Source organism: Squalius cephalus (genome assembly GCF_949319135.1).
Source record: "Squalius cephalus genome assembly, contig: scaffold_97, whole genome shotgun sequence".
Lineage (NCBI taxonomy): Eukaryota > Metazoa > Chordata > Actinopteri > Cypriniformes > Leuciscidae > Squalius > Squalius cephalus.
This window is the reverse complement of record NW_027645819.1, coordinates 60804-84120: the sequence shown is the minus strand read 5'-3', so window position 1 is coordinate 84120 and position 23317 is coordinate 60804. Positions and strand designations below refer to the sequence as shown.

Here is a 23317-nt window from a genome sequence, read left to right as displayed (position 1 = left end):
GGTCCTTGAGGGGCTCCTCATTAAGACCCAGTCCCTCTGCTGCACTAAGGAATTTGACCGCGAACTTCCTTAGATCAGTTCCCTGCTGGCGGAGCGCAATCAACGATTGAACACGAAGAATGCGTTCATACTGTTGGCATGAGACCGGGGGAACAAGTGGATGCTGGGACTTCCTCTGCTGAGTTTTTGACATGGTCGGATCGTTCTGTCACGGAAAACTAAGAAAACAAGGAAAACTCAAGTGCAGAGGAAAGGGGTTTTTAATAAACAAAAGAACAACGTAAAACAAACACCCACAAGGGGGAAAACATTACAAAATACCAACAACAACAACAACAACAACTTCAAAAATGAACATACCAAATAGGTCACGGGGAAACGGGAGACGTGTACAAGACAACGATCCGACACAGACTGCAAACACAAAGGAACTTATAAAAGGGACAAATCAGGCAGGTAATGAGGAACAACAGGTGGGGCAAATGAAACCAATAATAAGATAACAAGGAGGGTGGGGTCAAAACAATGACAGGAACACAAACACCACATGTGCTACACGAGACAGGACAGGCATGTGACAGATACTCTTATATGACACTGATACATACACACCATCACCACGCCACTCAATCTCCCAGTAAGAGCGTCCTCTCACACTCTCTCTACACAACACCTGAGGCAAATCAAATCTCTCTGGAATATAGGGATACCGCTGAAGCGTTGTGTGAGTGCTAGTAATCATTCTGTTCTCCTCAGACACAACAAGGTACCTTTCCGCTGTGTTCAGATCCGGAGTGAGCTGACGGGAATCTGATGGAGATAAAACACATCACAATCAGGAATTATGAATCTGATCTTTTAATGTATCTGAACTCTTCATGTTCAATATATCAGCAGTGTCTCAGTGCAGTTCAATCATCATTCACATGATCAACTCTAAAACTCTTCTGTCATGTTTCTTTCAGCTTCTCCAGGAAGAACATGAACACACTCAGTGAGTTTCTCTGCTTGTTTTCTGACTTACATTGAAGGAACTCGCTCCTGGTCTTGGGAACAGTGACTGTGGAAATCAGCAGACATGAAGAGTGTGATTATCAAGTCAAGAGAAAGTGATCCTGCATCCATTGCTAAAACATGCAGAAATCCTCCAACACAGAAGATATTTAGAGATGTCTCTGCTGTTTACTGAGCCCAGATCCTGACACAACCACTGTTGAGGGTTTGATATTATTGACATGTCACCATATTTGATTTGGCTTCTGTAGACATGAACTGAGCACAAATCTGATCAGAGGGAATATGGTTAATCATATTAATCATATACAAAGTAATCATATTGCTTTATAAGACTTGGATTAAACCTCTACCTCCTTTTTATTCTTTTTTAGAAAGACATCAATTGATCAATACATGTCTAATGCTCAATCATTTTAATCATTCTACTGAAAGCCCCAAACCCCGGATAGAATGGCTGAGTGAATGTGGTCTGGACTGTGTGGATGAGCAGTTGAAACATGTCCCTGGCAACATTCAAAAGACAGCTGAAAACCCATCTCTTCCGTGAGCACTTAACCTCATAAAAAAATCTTTCCTTTTCCTTTAAATCCTCGCTTATCGGGCTTATGCTACTCTGAACAATGCCTGCACTTGGTTTTTTGAGCACTTCTTGCATTGTTTTTGCCTCTTCACGATGACTCGCTTAATTTAGTCCTAATTTGTAAGTCGCTTTGGACAAAAGCGTCTGCTAAATGACTAAATGTAAATGTACTGTTTATTATGAGAATTTCTGTGAATACATGAAAGCCACATTTTAGTTCTAATTATTAAAATTATTAAAATCATAAAAATGCATCATTGATGTTTGGTTTTTAATGCTGATATCACAAAATCATATCTCTTACATTCTTAAAAACATATTGTTATCAGATATTCATTCAACTTTTGGTATCAATAGAATCAGCAGTATTTAAATGTGTGATTTTAACAGCAAATATTTAAAGTTTCCTTCATGTTCACAAAAGGGTTGTTGTCATCAATAGTGTCTACTTAGAGTCACAGAGTATGGGGATTTAATGTCAGATATACTGGTTTAATTATTGGCTTAAAGCACGTTCAACTCGTTCAAGTATTTGCAATAAGACAAACTGACAACAGAGAATACGGTGAGTTGTGTTGTCTGTAATATTGCTGTCATGATGTGGGGAACTAATTCATACAGTATATTAAGTATACTAAAATATTGAATCTGTTCTCATCTTTCTCATTTTATCATTGAACAGCCTGGTCCCATTGTTAATACGTAGATATTAATACGTAATTTTCAGAGACACAAAAATGTATGTTTTTTGTACATGTGGATAGATGCTAAAATGTATAATGTGGAAGTATCTGCAACATTTAAACGTAGCATTATTACGTTTTTACAACTACAGGACATCACATATTTACAAATCTTTCATAGCATAAAGATATCTGTATAATTTTCCTTTTACCTAAACATACACTTTTTATAATTTAAACAGCATAAAACTTAATGAACAGAGATGTGGCGGAATTTGGAAAATTACAATTTTAGAAACAATATAGCATTAAAAAGATGTTTTGAGCCACTAGGTTAGCCCGCTACGCCTAACACATAACCATTTCTTCAAACTACGTAACGTTATGAAGAAAAACATAACATGACAGACAAGTGTAATCACAATCATTTATTTATTGTGAAAATGTCAAAAGCGCCACCAAAAGTCATTCATATGACGATGTGTCACAGTCGCAGTATGGATTCTAAAGATTAGGATAACAGCGAGCAAATAAAAATGATGTCTTTTGTGAATTTCTGTTGTGTTTTGGTGTTATACGAGCGTATGGGACGCTCAGAGGGTTCGGTTTAGCACTAGTTACTAGTAGAAATGGTGGTGGGAGTTTCCAATTAGAGAAACTGGAGCAAGAGAGCAGAAGGGTTTCAGTAGGATTATTTCCTTTGCAATGAACTTCTGCATGGTTTGCATTAATAATGATTATTATTAAAGGTGCAGTGTGTGATTTTTAGCGGCATCTAGTGGTGAGATTTGCGAATTGCAAACAGTCAGTAACTCACGGCCTTTCTCTCAAATTGCAAACTCGAATGAGAAGCTACGGTGGCCGACGTAGGATCGGAAGATGTCGTCGTCTGAGTCAGCAGAGAGTAGCAAGTCAAGCAATGAGGTTTCTTTCAGTGTTGGGCAGTAGCGTCGCTACAAGTAGTGACGTTGCTAGCTTAACTACATTTCTCAATAGCATGGTGGTAGCGTCACTGTTTTCTGAATCAAATAGCTTTTCAGTAGCGAAGCTCTTTTGTTGATCAAGTAGTGCGGTAGCGTCCACACAAGCTGAAGCTACATTTTCTGAAGCACAAGCTCAACTCGGGCGCCGCATGATTAACATTGCGCAACATCAGCATCACACGTTCACACGGAACGCACATGTAGGAAACCTTGTGAATTACGGCCGTTTCAGACCGCACCTGCGAGCAGTGCGAATTGTTTTCGGCGTGCGTGCATGTTGAAGTGCATTCACACACCGCGAGCAGGAGCAGCGCGTGATCTGTAGTGAAGCTGAGGGTTTTGGCGCCGAGTCTATTTTTCATTCACCATTGAGCTCACGCTCAATTAAAGTGAAAGCACACTTTTGATGGACAAAATAAATATGATTTCACACTAAAAGTACCTAAAATGCACATAATTTGCATAGTACAAATGTAAGTGTTCCGTCACTACTAGCACAACACGCTAGTAATTCGCTAGCCTGTTAACGCGCCACCCGTGTGCTCAGCTATTTTTTTTTTTTTTTTCTCACGCGCTCGCGGCTTTGAGTTCATAAAAAGCTCAGGTGAGTAAGAATCACTCAACAAACACGGTGAGTAATGTCTTGTCCTGTTATTGTCACCTGCACTTCATGTCACATGTTTAGTATAGCCTTCTCTGTCGGCAATATAGGATTTATATGTGATAAATGCAAGGAGACAGTCAGGCTGACAGAGAAGATTTCAGAACTAGAGACAAACATTAATTGAGGATAGTAAGAGTGCTAGAGCTTCAGATACTATTTTGGATGCGCCTAGCATAGTGAACACTTTACATGAGTCGGTTCCGGCTGAAGTAGAGCCTGAGTAGCCGGGCAAATGGGTGACAGTGAGGGATCGCTCTAGTCACGGATCTAAAAACCACTCTTCCGTTCCGATTACCATAACAAATCGATTTGCCCCGCTCAGTGAAACACCCACTGAGAGTTCTGTTGATTGTGCCCTAGTTATTGGCGATTCTATCACACGGAACGTGAAAATAGAGACACCAACCACCATAGTCACATGTTTGCCGGGAGCCAGAGCGCCTGACATCAAAGCAAATTTAAAAGTGCTGGCTAATGCTAATCGTAAATTCTCTAAGATCATTATTCATGTCGGCACTAATGATGTTCGACTCCGCCAGTCGGAGATCACCAAAATTAATATTAAAGAGGTGTGTGAACTCGCAAGTACGATGTCAGGCACTGTTCAGGCATTTGCTCTGGCCCCCTTCCTGTTCGCAGGAGTGATGAGATAGTTAGTAGATTGTGTTCACTGAATCGCTGGCTGTCTAAGTGGTGTCCGCAACATAATATAGAATTTATAGACAATTGGAAAAGTTTTTGGGGCAAACCTGACCTGTTGAAAAGAGATGGTATTCATCCCTCCTGGGATGGTGCTCCTCTTCTCTCTAGTAATATGGCACATAGTCTTAGAGCTCAAACATGACAATCTGGGGCTCAGGTCAGGAAGCAGACAGACTGGCTTAACCGACCGTCTGCTAGCGGCCTCACGTCACCCAGGTCAGATAAATCCCATCACATAGAGCCTCTTTCACCTAGCTATCATCATATAGAGACTGTGTCTGTTCCCCGAATTTAGAAATCCAAAAAACTCCCAAACAACAAATAAAAAAAACACTATAATACAGATGAGCAAATGCTAAAGCTTGGGTTGCTGAATATTCGATCGCTTACTTCAAAAGCACTCGTTGTTAACGATATGATTTCAGATAATAACCTAGATGTGCTGTGTTTGACAGAAACCTTGCTAAAACCAAACGATTACATTACTTTAAATGAGTCCACCCCACAAGATTACTGTTATAAACATGAGCCTCGTCTGAAACGCAAAGGGGGAGGTGTTGCTGTAATTTATAGTAATAGTTTCAAAACCACTAAGAAATCAAGTTTTAAATATAATTCTTTTGAAGCGTTGGTGCTTAATGTAAAAATATATAGTGTAAACGATAAATCACGTTTGAGATTTGTGCTGGCTACTGTATACAGGCCACCAGGGCACCATACAGACTTTATCAAAGAATTTGCGGACTTTCTATCAGAATTAATATTGACTGCAGATAAAGTACTAATTGTTGGTGATTTTAATATACACATCGATAATGAAAAAGATGCATTGGGATTGGCATTTAAAGACATTGTAAACTCAATTGGAGTTAGACAACACGTGTCAGGACCTACTCATCGTCGTAATCATACTCTAGATCTAATATTATCACACGGAATAGATGTTGATGCCGTTGAAATTCTGCAGCAGAGCGTTGACATCTCAGATCATTATCTAGTCTCGTGTAAACTTCATTTAGCCAAGGCTGCAAAGCCGACTCCATGTTTCAAATATGTTAGACCTATCACTTCTGCTACTAAAGATTGCTTTATTAATAATCTTCCTAATCAGTTTCATCATCTCAGCATCCCGGATAGCTTAGAAGAACTCAATATTGCAGCAGAAACTTTTAACTCTCTCTTTTCCAGCACTTTAGACACAGTTGCTCCGTTGCGCTTAAAGAAGATTAAAGAAAATAATCCAACGCCGTGGTACAAGGAGCACACTCAGGCCCTTAAGAGAGCAGCCAGAAAAATGGAGCGCAACTGGAAGAAAACAAAATTAGAGGTATTTCGCATTTCATGGAAAGAGAGCTCGATTGCTTACAGAGAGGCTTTAAAAGCTGCTAGATCTGCTTATTTTTCAACCCTATTAGAATAAAATAAACCTAATCCTAGAATTTTATTTGAAACAGTGGCTAAACTAACGAAAAAGAAAGCTTCAAGCACCGAAGTTTCCAAGCAACACAGCAGTAATGACTTTATGAACTTCTTCACTTATAAGATTGATAATATCAGGGAGAAAATTATAACTATGCAACCGTCTACTACAGTATCGCATCAGGCAGTGCATTGTAGTCTCCCTGAGGAAATATTTTATTCATTTATTGCTATAGACCCCTTTTGCGCCGACGTCACAGTTACGTCACGGCGCTAGCTGGAGGCAAAACAAAGGGAAAACTGGAGGCGGCCAATACAAACCAGCACAGATTCGGCTACATAATAAGGAGCTTAAATTATTATTTTTATTATTAAATGTCATCTTGTTGTGTTGTTGGGTACAAGAATCGATGAAAAATGAGTATGCTGTATCTGGAATTTTTATTTCTAGAAAATATCCACATCTTTAAAATTGCACCGTAGTGTCACTCTTTACATTGTCGTCTTCTTGGTGCTGGCTAGGCAGAACTGTGGATCGTACCACACAAGTCTTTACATGACCATTCATTCAGCACATAGTTATAGGCATCTGAAGATTTATGTCCTCAGTTTCTCTTTACCCTCAGTTTCTCTATGGGGTAATGTTAGGTTTAGAAGTCAGGCCACTCAACCGGGGGTAGCGTTAACGTTAATCCTGTCAGATCATCCATCCATTGAGTAAGCGTGTACGGCCCGGGTCAGCCAATCTGGTTCCATCCGTTAAAATTAACTTTTGCAAATAACAGTCGTGGTCCTGGACAGTGAGTGACCTTGCACATTAAGATAAAATTGGATTTTCTCCAGTCATTGTTAAAAAACAAGCTAACAAACTGGCAAACTAACGTTAGTGAAGCAGCCAGAGGGATCTTTCTGCCTCCAGCTAAGCCCCGCCCACACAAATACGTCACCATGTTTACCAACTGTAAAAGGGTCTATAGGAGAGGAAGAATTTTGCAAACTCGTTAAATCATTTAAATCGACAACATGTATGTTAGACCCTATACCGACTAAGCTACTGAAAGAGATGCTTCCAGAGGTCATAGATCCTCTTCTTAATATCATTAATTCATCTTTGTCTCTAGGATACGTACCAAAAACTTTAAGCTGGCTATGATTAAACCGCTTGTTAAAAAAATGCAACTTGATCCTACAGAATTAATCAGTTACAGGCCGATCTCGAATCGACCTTTTCTGTCAAAGATATTAGAAAAGGCAGTATCCTCACAACTGTGTTCCTTTATTGAAAGAAATGATATCTGTGAGGATTTCCAGTCCGGATTTAGACCGTACCATAGTACTGAGACTGCTCTCGTTAGAGTCACAAATGATTTGCTCTTATCATCCGATCGTGGTTGTGTCTCTCTATTAGTGTTACTCGATCTTAGTGCTGCATTTGACACCATTGACCACAACATTCTTTTAAATAGACTAGAAAACTATGTTGGCATTAGTGGAATTGCACTAGCATGGTTTAAATCATACTTATCTGACCGTTATCAGTTTGTAGCAGTAAAAGTTCAGTATGGCGTACCACAAGGCAAGGCAAGGCAAGGCAAGGCAAGTTTATTTATATAGCACATTTCATACACAGTGGCAATTCAAAGTGCTTTACATAGAATAAATTAAAATAATAAAAAGAAAAAATAATAATTAAAACAGTTTAGAAAAATAAAAATACAGTACAGTACAAACAGTCGGACGAACATTGGCACAGTGCTCATTCATTAAATGCATAGTTAAACAGATGTGTTTTGAGTCTGGATGTGAATGTGACTACTGTAGGAGCACATCTGATCTCCTCTGGAAGCTGGTTCCAGCTGCGGCTGGCATAATAGCTAAAAGCAGACTCACCATGCTCATTCATACCAACTGCTATTCTAATGTTAAATAATCTGTAATCATGAGTGTTTATTATGTGAGTGTTTGCTATGTGAGTGTTTTTTGTGATGTGCAGCACCTGTGCAAAACCAATTTCCTAAGGGATAAAATAAACTCGAACTGAACATGCTTTGAGTGAACCCTTGGTATTTCTAGCTGATATGATCCTAGTGATCTGAGTGATCTGTTGGGTTTATATTCAGTGAGCATATCTGCAATATATTGAGGTCCTAGGCTATTGAATGATTTATATACCAGTAATAATACTTTAAAATCAATCCTAAATTTAACTGGGAGCCAGTGTAAAGACCTGAGGACTGGTGTGATATGTTAGGGTTAGGGTTAGGTTATCTTTATGAGCGCTGTCTCTGTGCTGTGGTGCGGTCGGAAACCAGATTGAAAATTGTCAAAGTATCCATTTGAGCATAAGAATTTGTTCAGCTGATTGAAGACAACTTTTTCAATGATCTTGCCTATGAAAGGAAGATTTGAGATCGGTCTATAGTTGCTTAATATGGTCTTATCCAGATTGTTCTTTTTCAGGAGGGGCTTGACAACTGCAGTTTTCAGGGAGTTTGGAAAACTCCCAGAGAGAAGTGAAGCATTTACCACTTCTAGAAGATCTGCTTCTAAACTGTTTAACACACTTTTGAAAAATGATGTGGGAAGTGTGTCAAGAGTGCAGGTTGATGTTTTAAAGTGCTGTACGGTTTCTTCCAAAATTTTGCCATCAATTTCTTTGAAATCAGACATAGTAACTACTTTCTCAGGTGGTCTGATCTGTCTGACCCCAGGGCAACTCAAGGATGTGCTGATCACCTTTCTGATATTATTGATTTTCTCAGAGAAGAAAGAAGCAAAGTCACTACACTTGTTCTCTGAGAGCATTTCACTGGGAATCTGGCTTGGGGGGTTTGTCAGTCTCTCTACAGTAGCAAAAAGAGTGCGTGTGTTGTTTAAATTACTGTTTATAATATTTGAGAAGAAAGTCTGTCTACCTTTGCCTAGTTCCATATTAAAAGCATGGATGCAGTCTTTGTAGATGTTATAATGGACTACAAGTTTTGTCTTCCGCCACATGCGCTCTGCTTTTCTGCATTGTCTTCTCATATTTTGCACTGCTGTTGAGTTTCTCCAAGGTGCTTTTTGTCTGCCACTCTTCTTCCTGACTTTAACAGGAGCAATATCATCAATTACACTTTTAACTTTTGAGTTAAAAGAATCAAGGAGAAAATCAACAGAGACTGCAGATATGCTTGGTGTTAAGGATATAGCCTTCATAAATAGTACACTGGTGTTCTCATTTAAGCATCTCTTCTTGACAGACACAGATCTAGCTTCAGTGGCAGGAGAGATCAATATATCAAAGAAAATACAGAAATGATCAGACCGTGCTACATCCTTAATAAAAATTTATGAAATGTTTAGACCCTTACTGATAAGTAAATCTAGAGTGTGTCCACGGTTGTGTGTGGGTCCATGAACATGCTGAGTCAGATCAAAAGTTTTTAAAACAGTATTGATTTCTTTTGCCATATTGTTTTCTGCATTATCTATGTGGATGTTAAAATCTCCAGCAATGGCAAAACAGTCAAACTCTGATGTAATTGTTGATAACACTTCTGTAAAGTCCTCAGCAAAGGCTGGAGAGTATTTTGGAGGCCTGTAAATAATGATAAGTAAAATGCGTGGAGCACCTTTTAACACAATACCCAGATATTCGAAAGACAGGTAATTCCCAAATGATATTTGCTTACATTGATAGATATCTTTAAAAAGAGCAGCTAGACCCCCACCTCTCTTAGCAGCTCTGCAGACACTCATAAAAGTAAAGTTAGGAGGGGCTGCTTCATTGAGGATTGTTGCACTGCTGCTGTCTTCTAGCCAGGTTTCATTTAGAAGCATAAAATCCAGATTGTTTGTGGTTATCAAGTCGTTGACTAGGAGTGATTTATTTTTAAGTGAGCGGATGTTAAGGAGTGCTAACTTAACAGATTTACTTTTCCCCACAGCAATATTAGTTTGACGTGTAATAGGCACCAGATTAGTTAGGTTTGCTGTACGGCTATTGAAGGCCTTAGACTTTCTATCTTGTAATAGAACAGCAATAGAGCAAGATACAGGCATACTGGGTTCCCGCTTGTTCAGTAAACATTTGAGAAAGTTACTGTTATCAAAACGGGGACCCGACACATATCACTGAGAGCTGGTATCAGTTGTTTTTGGTTCACCTCGAGCAGATGGAGGAGGGTGTGGGCCCTGGCGTTGTGGCAGAGGCCGAAGAGCTCTCACAGGAGGAGGGGGAGGGCGAGCTGGGCCCGCAGGCTTGGGTGGTAATGGTGCCTGTCTTTTTTTGGTTGGTATCTGGGGGCTCGCAGATACCAACCACAAGGCTCAGTACTAGGACCGCTGTTCACTCTGTACATGCTACCATTAGGAGATATCATTAGGAAACATGGAATTAGCTTCCACTGTTATGCTGACGATACTCAGCTCTATATTTCTTCAAAACCTAACGAAACTTACCAATTCACAAAATTAACGGAATGCATAGCGGATATAAAAAATTGGATGACTCGGAATTTCCTACTTCTAAATTCTGAAAAAACAGAGTTTCTACTTATTGGACAAAAAACTTCCTCACGTAATAACCTAGAATACTGTCTAACACTTGATGGCTGCTCTGTTAAGTCTTCGTCGTCGGTTAGGAACCTGGGTGTGCTCTTTTGGCGCTTTTCCACTACACAGTACCAGCTCGCCTCGGCTCGGCTCGGCTCGACTCGACTCGCCTTTGTTTGGTTTTCCACTGTGTAAAAGTTGTACCTGTACCCGCTTCCAGGTACTTTTTTTCGTACCACCTCCAGCGAGGTTCTAAGCGAGCTGAGGCGATACTAAAATGTGACGTGAAAACACGGCAGACTGCTGATTGGTCAGAGAGAATCATCACTATTCACTGCGTCATCAATGCACACGCCAGACTGAATAAAAAACAGCAAAAACAAAAACATCCAAAAACAGCATACACTTGATTTCCTCCATTGTCCTGTGTGTGTGGGTAGCGGGTGTGTGTCGCGTAGAAGATTAAGTCACGGCAGTTCCTGCGGCGTCGCTATGACGACCAGGTACTATTGTGGAGGTACTATCTGCAATGGAAAACGGAGCGAAAAGCGAGCCGAGCTGAGCCGAGGCGAGTCGAGTTGAGCTGGTACTGGTAATGGAAAAGCGCCATTTGATACCAACCTTTCATTTGAAAGTGACGTGTCTAGTATCTGTAAAACTGCATTTTTCCATCTTAAAAATATATCTAAATTACGCCATATGCTCTCATTGACAAATGCAGGACAGTTAGTTCATGCGTTCATGACCTCAAGGCTAGATTACTGTAATGCTCTACTGGGTGGTTGCCCTGCACACGTAATAAACAAACTACAGCTAGTTCAAAACGCAGCAGCTCGAGTTCTTACCAGAACCAGGAAGTATGACCATATTAGCCCGGTTCTGTCAAAACTGCACTGGCTCCCTATTAAACATCGCATAAATTTTTAAATATTTCTGATTACTTACAAAGCACTAAATGGTTTAGCTCCGCAGTACTTGAGCGAGCTCTTAACGCATTATAGTCCTTCACGCCTATTGCGATCTCAAAATTCCGGCCAGTTGATAATACCTAGAATATCAAAATCGACTGCTGGCGGTAGATCCTTCTCCTATTTAGCACCAAAACTTTGGAACAGTCTTCCTAACATTGTCCGGGAAGCAGACACACTCTTCAACTCGTCAGTTCAAAGCAAGATTAAAAACACATCTCTTTGACCTAGCATTCACATAATACATTATAGACTTCTATAATTCAATGTTAGGCTGCATAGATTAGGTCAGCCGGAACCGGGAACACTTCCCATAAATCCTGATGTACTCGTTACATCATAAGAAGAATGGCATCTACGCTAATTTTGGTGTCTTTCATCCCAATGACAACGCAGTGCTGAAGTGCCAACTAGTCTCTCCCTATGGAGGATCCCTTTACCACTCTACAGATAAAGCGTTTTCGGGAAATTCGTTTTGCGTACCTACCCAGAAGTGATAAAATAAAATAAAATTCTGCATCAAAATTTATAAGAAAAGACCAGTACTTTGTTTAGGCTTGGCTTGTAGGGAAATCCAAATCTGCGCACATATATTCAAACGCACATAACTATAGAACCAATTCTTAATGCGCATGTGAACACCATCAGCGTTTCTCACAGGTCTGCGTTTAAAGTTTGTGTAGAGAGAATGGTGTCGTCTTAGCGGCCCCTAATTTAATAACAAATGATCGTTGTGACGGAAGCAAATCAATCAAAACTAACTTTTTAGCTGGAAAATAACTTTATTAAAGAACCGCTATAAAGCCAAAACAATCTCTGTTACCTTAAATTATACGTTTATCTCTGTAAAGCTGCTTTGAAACAATCTACATTGTTAAAAGCGCTATATAAATGAAGATAACTTGACTTGACTTCTAGCAAAACGATTGGTCATTTTCTAAAAAAAAAATATATATATATATTTTTTAACCACAAATGCTCGTCGTGTACCATCTCTGAGAAGTGCCACGTATTACATCATCACGTTGGAAAGGTCACGCGTCACGTCATCTAAGTTATTTGTCTGTGTGTTCAGAGAGGTTGGGAAGGGCGAAAAATTTCATCTCATTTTCTCCTCCAACTTCAAAATTGTCTGACATCTTTGTTTTAATTTATTTTTATTATTATTATTTTTTTGTGACCTTTCCAACGTGATGACATAATACGTGGCACATCTGGTACACGATGGTACATGACGAGCATTTGTGGTTAAAAAGTATATATTATAATTATTATTTTTTTTTTTTTGTGAAAATGACCGATCGTTTCGCTGGATAAGACTCTTATTTCTCGACTGGGATCGTGTCGATACTTTGAAGCTGCATTGAGACGGACATTTGGACCTTCAAACCATTGGTTGCCATTGAAGTCCATTATATGAAGAAAAATCCTGGAATGTTTTCCTCAAAAACCTTAATTTCTTTTCGACTGAAGAAAGAAAGACATGGATATCTTGGATGACATCGGGGTGAGTAAATTATTAGCAAAAAAATTTTTTGAAAGTGAACTAATCCTTTAAGAATCAACAGTTTTTGTGTTTTAAGTTGATTATTTGTTTTTGTGTTTGTGTTTTGATTATGATTGTTGTTGTTTATTTATTTATTTTATTTTTATGTCAGCTATATCATCTGGTGCTCTTTGGTCTGTTTTAGTTACATTTTTTGATTTAATTATTTTTTAAAAACCACAGCTTCATCGGAATGGTGCAAAACTTGGTGACTTTTATGGTATTTGGAATGTGGAACACACAAAAAAATTGAGGGCATGGTTTGAGCAGGCTAAGTGGTCATAAAAAATGTAGTCACACTTGTGCTCTTCGATCAAAAATGACCGACCATAGTAAATTAATGTGAAATCGACCACATTTGTACCATTTGTTCAATCTACAAATCGGCCACGATGCAGAAAAAAAGTGCTCAGCAATGAAGGGGTGAAACTCTAAAATAACAATATAAAAAGTATTATTTGAGAATTTCTTTAAAAAAATAAAAAAAATAAAAACATTCAAATCCACATCTTAAAAGTAAGTAATTTTGTCCAAAAACTACTAGAGAGTTCACAAGCCTCTCCATATGGCGCTTTTCCACTGCATGGTACGGTACGGCTCGGTTCAGTACGGCTCACTTATGACGCATTTCCACTGCATGGTACGGGACGGCTCGGTTCAGTACGGCTCACTTATGATGCATTTCCACTGCATGGTACGGTACGGCTCGCTTCGGCTCGCTTTAAATGGTTCCACCTCTGTTGAGGTTCCAAGCGTACCGTACCGATACTAAAATGTGACGTGAAAACACTGCAGATCACTGATTGGTCAGACAGAATCATCACTACCAGCGTCATTGTATTTACGACACGAGACACTAAACCTGCTAGATTTAAATAGCCAGTAGACAACAGCCAACGCTGTAGCACCTGTTTTAAAAGTATTTGCTTCAAAAAAAAGAGTATAAACTTCAAAAAAATAAATGGCTGAATCGTGGTCAGTGGACGAGGTGCAGACGTTCCTCTCGTTGGTTGCAGAGGAGCGGATGGGGCAACACGGAATGAAAAATTCGCATTTAATATGATGGTGTCATGGTAGTAGAGACGGCAACTATAACGATCAGTCCCACCAACTTTGAAGCGGTACTAACTGCAGTGGAAAAGCAACCGAGCTAAAGCGAACTGAACCGTGCCGTACCGAGTCGAGTCGTACCACGCAGTGGAAAAGATATATATATAAAAAAAAAATATATATATATTGCAGCATCAAGCAATATCTAATGAGTCACATCACAGTAAAATTTTCCAAGTTTTGATTTTAGATTGAGAGAAAACTCTGATTAATCACATGTCCACTGTAGTGGACATCATGCATCAATTGCTATATTTCAGCTACAATTCATAATTATAATGTGAATATTGTTTTTGAAATTTAAAACTTAAAAACTTAATCTGCAGTGATTTTTTTACTGTAAATAAATGTATTTGTATTATTAGAATGTAATTTTCATTGACATCGAAAAAAGTCATGTGATTACATAATGTATGACACTTGTAATGTATTACTTGTTAGATCAAAAGGTAATCTGATTTTGTAATGCACGTTATTGTAATGCGATTTATTACTCATAACATCAAAAAGTAATTGATTATGTAATGCATGTTACTTGCGTTTCCTTACTCATAACATCAAAAAGTAATCTGATGACGTAATGCACATTATTGTAATGTGTTTTACTCATAACATCAAAAAGTAATCTGATTACGTAATGCATGTTACTAGTAATGCGTTTCTTTACTCATAACATTAAAAAAGTAATCTGATGACGTAATCACATTATTGTAATGTGTTTTACTCATAACATCAAAAAGTAATCTGATTACGTAATGCATGTTACTAGTAATGCGTTTCATAACTCATAACATCAAAAAGTAATCTGATTACGTAATGCATGTTACTTGTAAGGCGTTTCTTTACTCGTTACATCAAAAAGTAATCTGATTAGGTAATGCACATTACTTGTAGTTAATTACTTGTTAGATCAAAAAGTAATCTGATTAGGTAGTGCATGTTACAATACATTACTCGTAACATTAAAACAAATCTGATTACGTAATGCATGTTACTTGTAACACATTACCCCCAACACTGATCATTTCAGATGAGATTGAAAAAAAAAAACGTATCGCTAGGTTTTCTCAGAGGAGGGCTATGATAGAAATGTGCATGTCCATCTTGAACATAATCAGAATGATCAGCTAATAAGGGTAAATCTCCATACTCTGGTGCACTGGAGGGAGCATCTGAGTGGTTTCCACAGTTGTACCTTGACAGACTGTAGAAAATTCTGATGGAATCATGTCCTCATGTTCTGATATCAAAGATACGCCAAGTGCAACTTGTATGAAGTTGTATGAAGCCTTTGCAATATTTTGCATTTATATTTTTTGTATATATTTTATAGTTTTCACATGATTTGATATAATTGTATTGATTAGTTTGTTAAATACACATACTTTATCTGTTCGATTATTGTATTATATTTAATACAGTATATCTTCAGTTTAAACCATAACCGCATGCTGTCCACTCAAGTGGACATCTGAAGATCTCTTTGAAAAATTTGTAAAAAAATATGCAAAAAATATGCAAAACAATTTTAATTTGTTTTTAAATTATTTTTAATGGCATAAATGGACCATAATTATTGCATAAACATGAATAATTACCATCAAATCCTCTCAAAATACAATTTTACATTTTACAAATTTGACTAAATAAAACAATATCAGGCGTCCGGTCACTTTTGACCGCGAAGAGAATAAGAGTGACTCCCAAATGAGGAGCACCAGAGGGTTTCAAATGTCCTATTGGTTTTTATACAGATAAATGTACGTGTCACTTGTTCAAGACTTTGTATTGTTTATTGTGAATGTCATATGATTAAATATAGTAGCCTACATTAGACATCAAATACATAATATACTCTGCGTCTTTAAGGACTATTTGTAACAACATGAACAAAGGAAATAATACGTTCATATATACAGTCAAGTGGGAAACACTTTACAACATGTTACACATTTAATTATAGCCACACATGTTAGGAAATATGGTTGTCAATGCAAACATTGACTGTGAATGAAGCAAAATATATATTTTTTTAAAAGATAAAGATTAATCCAAAAAAAAAAAAAAAGTGCATATAACACTTACCTGAAGACGGTATGGAGCCGATAGTGTCACTGGCTTCACTCACTCCCACTTTACCCAGTATCCTGTAGCGGATCGAGTACTGCTTTCCAGACTCCAATCCAGTCAGATTAAAGTCTTCATCAGATGTGTTTATGATAATCCACTGTTCCTCAGCGCCAGAATCTGCTTTCTCCTGCTGGTACTCCACTCTGAACTGCACAGTTTCTCCAGTTGGGGACTTCTGCAGTTTCAGGATCACACCGCGCTCCAGGACCTTCATCACTTCTGGTGGAGGAGGCTTCGACACGGGCTGGAACTGTGTGTCTGTCAGCTTCCCTGATTCATACAGATAGATAGAGGAGCCAGGATTGGAGGGATCAGAGATGGCAGAAATAATGAATCGATATCTCTTTTCATCTTTATTAGCCTCTGAAAAACTTCTGAAAAGAGATAAGTTCTCTCTCATCTTTGATATGACATCAGGATCGTTGAACCACTTTCTGGCAGGTGCTAAAGTGCTAGAATTGTGTTTCATTCCCACATTTAGCCCTTTAAACTCATCAGATTCCAGAAACTTCTTCAGGGTTGAGAGATCTGGGTCTTCATACTTCAGAGATGTGAAGGTCAAGCACACCACAACATCAATATTAAGATTAAAGAGGATGGTGTTGAGACTGTTTGAGTCTTCAGTATTGATTCCCTCCAGCATCTTGGTGTGAGAACTCAAGAGGTTAAGTTCAGCCTTTGCATGATCTAACCACTGGTTAGGCATGCTAGCATTAAATGGGGAGCTGTAGTGGATCTTCAGGATGTCTTCCAATGAATGTTGCTCCTTCTCTCCTCCTCGTATAGCAGGCAAGACCTTGGCCACTTCTTTCAGGAGCACCGTTTTGTAAATGCTAAGAGAGCCCTGAAATAAATGGAGCCTCTCTTTGATGTCTTTGAAAACATTTACCAGTGTTTTTCTGGAGAGGTCGTTGCATGTCCTCTGTACTTCTCCCAGCCCCTCTGTTATATCTTCAGTGTTGGAAACCAGACTTGTGCTAACTTCTCTCTCCAACTGAGCTGCTTTTGTATCCAGTAGAGAAAGAGGATAGAGCCAGACTTTTATTGGAACTGCACTCTGTGGATTCTCCTTCAGTATAGCGGGGAGCTTCTTGTACACCTCTAGGGCCTCCATGTAAGTGGTGGGGTTCTGCTCAAGGCGGATGTCACCATGAAAAGTGCAGGCAATATTCTCAGCCACTTTCTTTTGAGCATCTGTCATATGTACAGCTCTGTGTCCCTTAATGGAAAATTGAGGAATCTTCTCGACCATGATATTCAGTTCTCCCTCAATCTCCTGCTTGTCTTCCTCTTCTGAAAATGTCCGATCAAACACCATGACGGCCTGAGCTCCGTATAGTACACCTGTGACCACATGAGTTGCAGTTTTCTGGTCAAAGACCTGAGGGTAGGTGATCTGTCCCACTCCCAGCTGTGTCATATTGAGCTGTTCGAATCTTGTGCGTTCGCTGTAATACATTGTAACTCTGGACTGTTGGTTTGAGGATTTGGTGTCACGCAGGAACTTGGCAGATCCTCCCACCTCCACCAGCCCTGCCAAGAAGCTGGCCTTCAGGGAAGCACTCACATCCAGGAGACTGGACTTACTGGAGAGAGAGTCGGAGCTACTGAACTTCAAATCTGTCCTGGACTGTGGACGACTGTCCAGATCTTCTCTCAATGATTTCTTATCCCACAGAGTGACACCTGAAATGAGAAATTACTTTTAGAGGTACTAGTGCAAAATGCCCGTGCAAAATCAGTTTTTGAGTGTGTTTTTAGTAATTGTTGGTTTGGTGTGTTTGAGTGCTCATTGTTACAATTACACAGCAAAAGTTCAGTGACATTTTTATTTGTGCATGATAGAAAGCACACAGTGAACTCCGAGAAAACGCTATGCTTGAGCAAACAGTTTGTAAATAGGCCACTACAAATGATGCCTGTGAAAGAGACAGTGAACGCATTAAATAGGATATGTTTAGCTGGTGAAAAGCATAGGCTACTATTACACAGTAGCGATAACGTTAAGCACACCAGAATGAAATATAATATTCAGAAGTAAATAGCATAGCTGACTTACAGATTCAGTTAACATCCACAAATGAATAAGCGCGTCGATTCAGGGAGCAGTGCAAAGTGCCCGTGCAAAATCAGTTTTTGTGTGTTTTTAGTAATTGTTGGTTTGGTGTGTTTGAGTGCTCATTGTTACAATTACACAGCAAAGGTTCAGTGACATTTTTATTTGTGCATGGTAGAAAGCAAATACTGATACTGACATAATGACATACAATAAATGTGGAAAGTTTAACTACATGATTCAGGGAGCAGGCTACACAGTGAACTCATAGAAAACACTACTTAAGATCCACAGCTTTCTACGACCCTCTCTGTCTCTGGTCCTGGGGAGTGGCCAGTTGTGCTCACTCAGGCTGCGTTCGAAACCGCATACTCAATGAGTAGGTACTTAATTTCAATGAGTACTTACTTAACGAGCGCTAAAAGAGTAGGTACTTTATAGCCAGATCTCGTTGAGTATGAATGAGAACCGGACATCTGCCATGTTGACGTTATCATGTGACCTACGATGCGTTATCACAAGCGCAACAACTTAAAAGATTTGAACGGCACGTTTAATTCATCTGTCTGTAAATATTATGATATTGATTAAACTTGCTCATTTTGTGGTCTTTTTGAAGAAACTGCTGCCCATTTATTGTGTGAGTACATTTAGGGTTGATTTAAGTTCTTATATTTAACCCTACTAATGTGACCCACCGTTTTATCCTTAACGATATTTTATTACGAAATCCCAAAATTGTCATCTCTTGAATATGTTGTTAATTTCTTTAGCTATTTTATATCCAAACATTTTCATCCATAAGCAAAAGTGGCTTACTGCTTTGTTTTCCTCTTTTTCTTGTTAAATTTAACTCTCGTTTACAAATGGTATTACGTCACATACATTTACATTATCTAGAGGTTGTAGGCAAGGCTGCCCTATATCTCCCTTATTATTTGCCCTGGCTGTCGAACCCCTCGCTATTGCAATAAGGTCCCATAATGTAATTAAGGGAATTAAAATTGGTACTAATGAACACAAATTATCCCTTTATGCTGATGACTTGTTGGTATATCTGACTAATCCACAATTCTCTATCCCCCCCTTGCTACGTGTATTTGAGGAATACAGTGATATATCTGGCTATAAATTGAATTATGAAAAGAGTGAAGCATTTCCTATTAATATACCAGATGAGTTAAAATATATAGTTACACCACTAAAGCTGTGTACTAATGGGTTTAAATATTTAGGTATTCAGATTGACTTAAAACATGATGACATGTTCAAAAAAAATTACTCCATACTTCTGGACAGAGTGAAAGATGATATGCTAAAATGGAAAGAATTACCCTTATCATTAATTGGCAGAGTCAATGTTATAAAAATGACAATCTTACCTAAATATATGTATAAATTTCAGTGTCTCCCCTTGAACATCCCCAAGTCGTATTTTACGGAACTAAATAAAGCACTTTCTGACTTTCTATGGAAAGGCAAAAATCCCAGAGTAAAACTTCTTAAACTTCAAGCACCATATAAAAAAGGCGGACTACAACTTCCAAATTTTAGACACTACTACTTAACTTCGCAATTTCGGCCTATATGGATCTGGCTGCATCCTGATAAGGCTGATACTAGCTGGACAGTAATAGAACAGTGGGAGATGGGTTCCATCCCACTAAAGGTTGTTCCCTTCTTGGGGTCAAAAAGATGCTTGTCTACATTCACTAAAAACCCATTAATACTTCATACATTTTTCGCATGGATGGAATCGCATAATATAGGCGGTCTTAGTGCTGTTCCGCTAAGGCATCTACCCCTTTGTGAAAACCCTATTATACCTCTTGGTATTGCTGATAGTATTCTAAAAGCATGGGCGAGTAAAGGTATAAAGACACTGGATGACTTGTATGCCAATAACTCTTTAATGAGCTTTGAATTTCTATCCCAGAAATATAAAATCCCAAAACATAATTTCTTCAAATATTTACAAGTCAGGCATTGGGTCAAAGAGATCACCCCCCAGACATTTCCTAAAAGTCCAATGCTATCGCCGTTTGAAAATGTTATGTTTAACACGATTGTGTCCTCCCCAAAGGGTATTGCTTCTGTAGGATATAGCACATTAACAAATAATTTTAAGCCATTTGACAACGTAATCTTGAAGCAGAGATGGGAAAGAGACCTTGACTGTAAATATGATCTGATGGAGTGGGAATGTATTATGGAAAGAATGCAAACTATGTTAATATCTACCAAACATAGACAAATCCAATTTAATATCCTGCATCGAACATATTATACTCCTCAGAAACTTCACATGTTAAATACTGATATATCTGCAAAATGTCAAAGGTGTAAAGCATCTGAGGGAGATTTACTCCATATGCTTTGGAATTGCCCTGTTTTGAATGATTTTTGGGAATATATAATTGATGTATCTTCAAAGGTTATAGGTATTCCAATTAGTAACGATCCTAGAATTTGGATATTAGGGGATACTGATTTATTAGGTCCCTCTCATCATAAAAAGTATTTCACACTGTTGGCAGGAACTGCGGGGAAAAAATGTATATTAGTGAACTGGAAGTCGGCTCATTCTCCATCAAGAAAACAATGGATCAATGAACTCATCTCATATTGCACCCCCGAGAAAATCCTTTTCAATGTAAGGAAATCACCAAAAACTTTTGAAAAAATTTGGGGACCTTTTCTGGAGCTTTTACCTTCTCTTACTGCAAATTAATTGCATTAACATTCCGTATGTTTTATGTTTTAGATTTTATGCTAATGATAAGTACAGCCAATTAAGTGGGGTCTGAATTGCTGTTGTGCTTTTTAAATGTAATTTTGTTTTTAAATGTTTTTTTTTTTTTTTTTTTTTTTGGGGGGGGGGGGGGGGGGTCTGATTTTGTAAAAGAAAAATGACAAATGTAATGTCATGTATATTTGTTTTGTTTCATGTATCATAACTTACAAATAAAACTATATATATAAAAAAAAAAAAATTAACTCTCGTTTCATCCCTCAGGCCTATAAATAACAGAAAATGCATTTTTTTTAAATGTATTATATAATTAATCATTTAAGAAAATATATATTGATATTCAACCTTATAGGTTTTTCCCTGTGTATAAAATCTCATAACATGTTTGCAAACCCATGATATATATATATATATATATATATATATATATGTATATATATGTATAAATACGTATAAATACATACATACATACATTTACCTCACATTTACTCGACAGCCCTACCTAGAACGGTTTTCCTCAGCGTTTGAAATGTCTGCACAAAGGGAGATTCACCTTTGGAGAAAACTGTTGATTTTATACTCGAAAAATTTAAGTATCATTATTAAAAATTAATATTACCCCAGAATGAATTGCATTGTTATCCCAGCCCAAAACATACAATAATAACAACGATAAATGCTGATCAATTAATTATATTACTTTTTACTGTAAATTATATAATTCAATAAAACAAACAAAATGTCATGTATGTCATATGAAATAGCTATGCATGAATACACTCTAGATGTGTATATAGTGAACATCTACATTCAAACAATAAATAAAGCATTAATTAATTGTATTTTATTTACTGACAACAATGAGAAATATTAATAAATTAGTAAAAGAATGAATCAAAGTCACCATCACACAATAAACAAATGCATATACAAGTCAACACATGAAACAAAGCTTTATTCAAACTACAGTCATGTATGTAGACTACAGGTGCTGAACCCCACATCCTTCTGCCATCTCAACACAGCGGTTCCCATTCTGTGGCTTTATTCTGATGAATCAGCTGACCGCCAGAGGTGAGCCGTTCCTTCGTGCCTGAGGTTGTTGTGTGATGTGTTGTGCTTCACAATCTGAGGCAATAAGGGCAGGTGGAGTGATGGTGGGTCTCATGAGGGCAGGTGGAGGGTCTCGTAAGGGCAGGTGGAGTGATGGTGGGTCTCATGAGGGCAGGTGGAGGGTCTCGTAAGGGCAGGTGGAGTGATGGAGGGTCTCATCCATGGCACCATCTACAGGATTCAGCTATGGGCTCCTCATCCTCAGTGCTCACACCAGTCTGCTGACATTTCAGATCCTACAAAATACACAAACATAACACAAAAGCAGTCATTTTAACAGTACAATGTCATTTGATTTCAGTATTATTTAGAAGACAAAAACGCTTTTTTCCACAAATGCCGCCATCATCTTTCCTTGCAGGTCCTGCTCCACCACAAAAGCTGTGCAGCAAATGCATAGAAATCAAGAATCAGAAAAGTGCTGTAATAGCTCTGTTTGAAATTACAATAATTAAAATAAACTACAACTTAATATTTAAATAGTTGTTGTTATTCATTTCTGTAATGTCACAAAGCCTTTGATGGCAGCATTCAGCTTCATGAGCCACTCTCCACTTTATCAACAGTAGCCTACTAATGGACAAATAAAAGAGATAACTTTTGTTTAGTTACTTTATAGATTTGTTCTACATAATAGCACACATACATCACTCAGATGCCTATTTCATATAGTAATCTGCAATTCTTATAGAAGAGTTTCTTGCCAGATATTAATTAGACATTTAGTAATTGTATTTAAGATGTATACGGTTTAAAATGTATGCAAATCCACTTTGGAGACGTATGTGTCCTTACTGGAGCTTCTCTGTTAGCTATACATAATAAAATGTGATTTACAGCAAAATCACAAATATATAGCGTCTTTACATCTTCAACAATTCAACAGTTTACTGTACAGTAGTTCAACACATGCGATCATTTGATTTGTAATACTCACATTTGAAAACAGTCTCGTCCGTCATCCTTTCCGTCACGTTCGAGTATGACCTATCCTTCTTCTTCTTCTTTTTTATGACGTATCCTCTCGCGTGGCCTCCTGGGATAGAAGAGTATCCATC

At 38.1% G+C, this 23317-nt stretch overlaps 1 protein-coding gene across 2 annotated transcripts in view; it reads right to left on the bottom strand.

The window, feature by feature from the left end:
* Positions 1–44: 44 nt before the first annotated feature.
* The window catches only part of LOC307154179 (stonustoxin subunit alpha-like), a 46488-nt gene continuing 23215 nt past the window's right edge, over positions 45–23317 (bottom strand). For both annotated transcript variants that reach the window (XM_079898943.1, XM_079898944.1), the window contains 3 exons: positions 16294–18024; positions 1025–1060; positions 45–810 (listed from right to left, as the gene is read on the bottom strand). In XM_079898943.1, the coding sequence (XP_079755069.1) occupies positions 518–810; positions 1025–1060; positions 16294–18024 (2060 nt within the window). In that variant the 3' untranslated portion in view covers positions 45–517. The remainder of the gene's footprint in view (positions 811–1024; positions 1061–16293; positions 18025–23317) is intronic.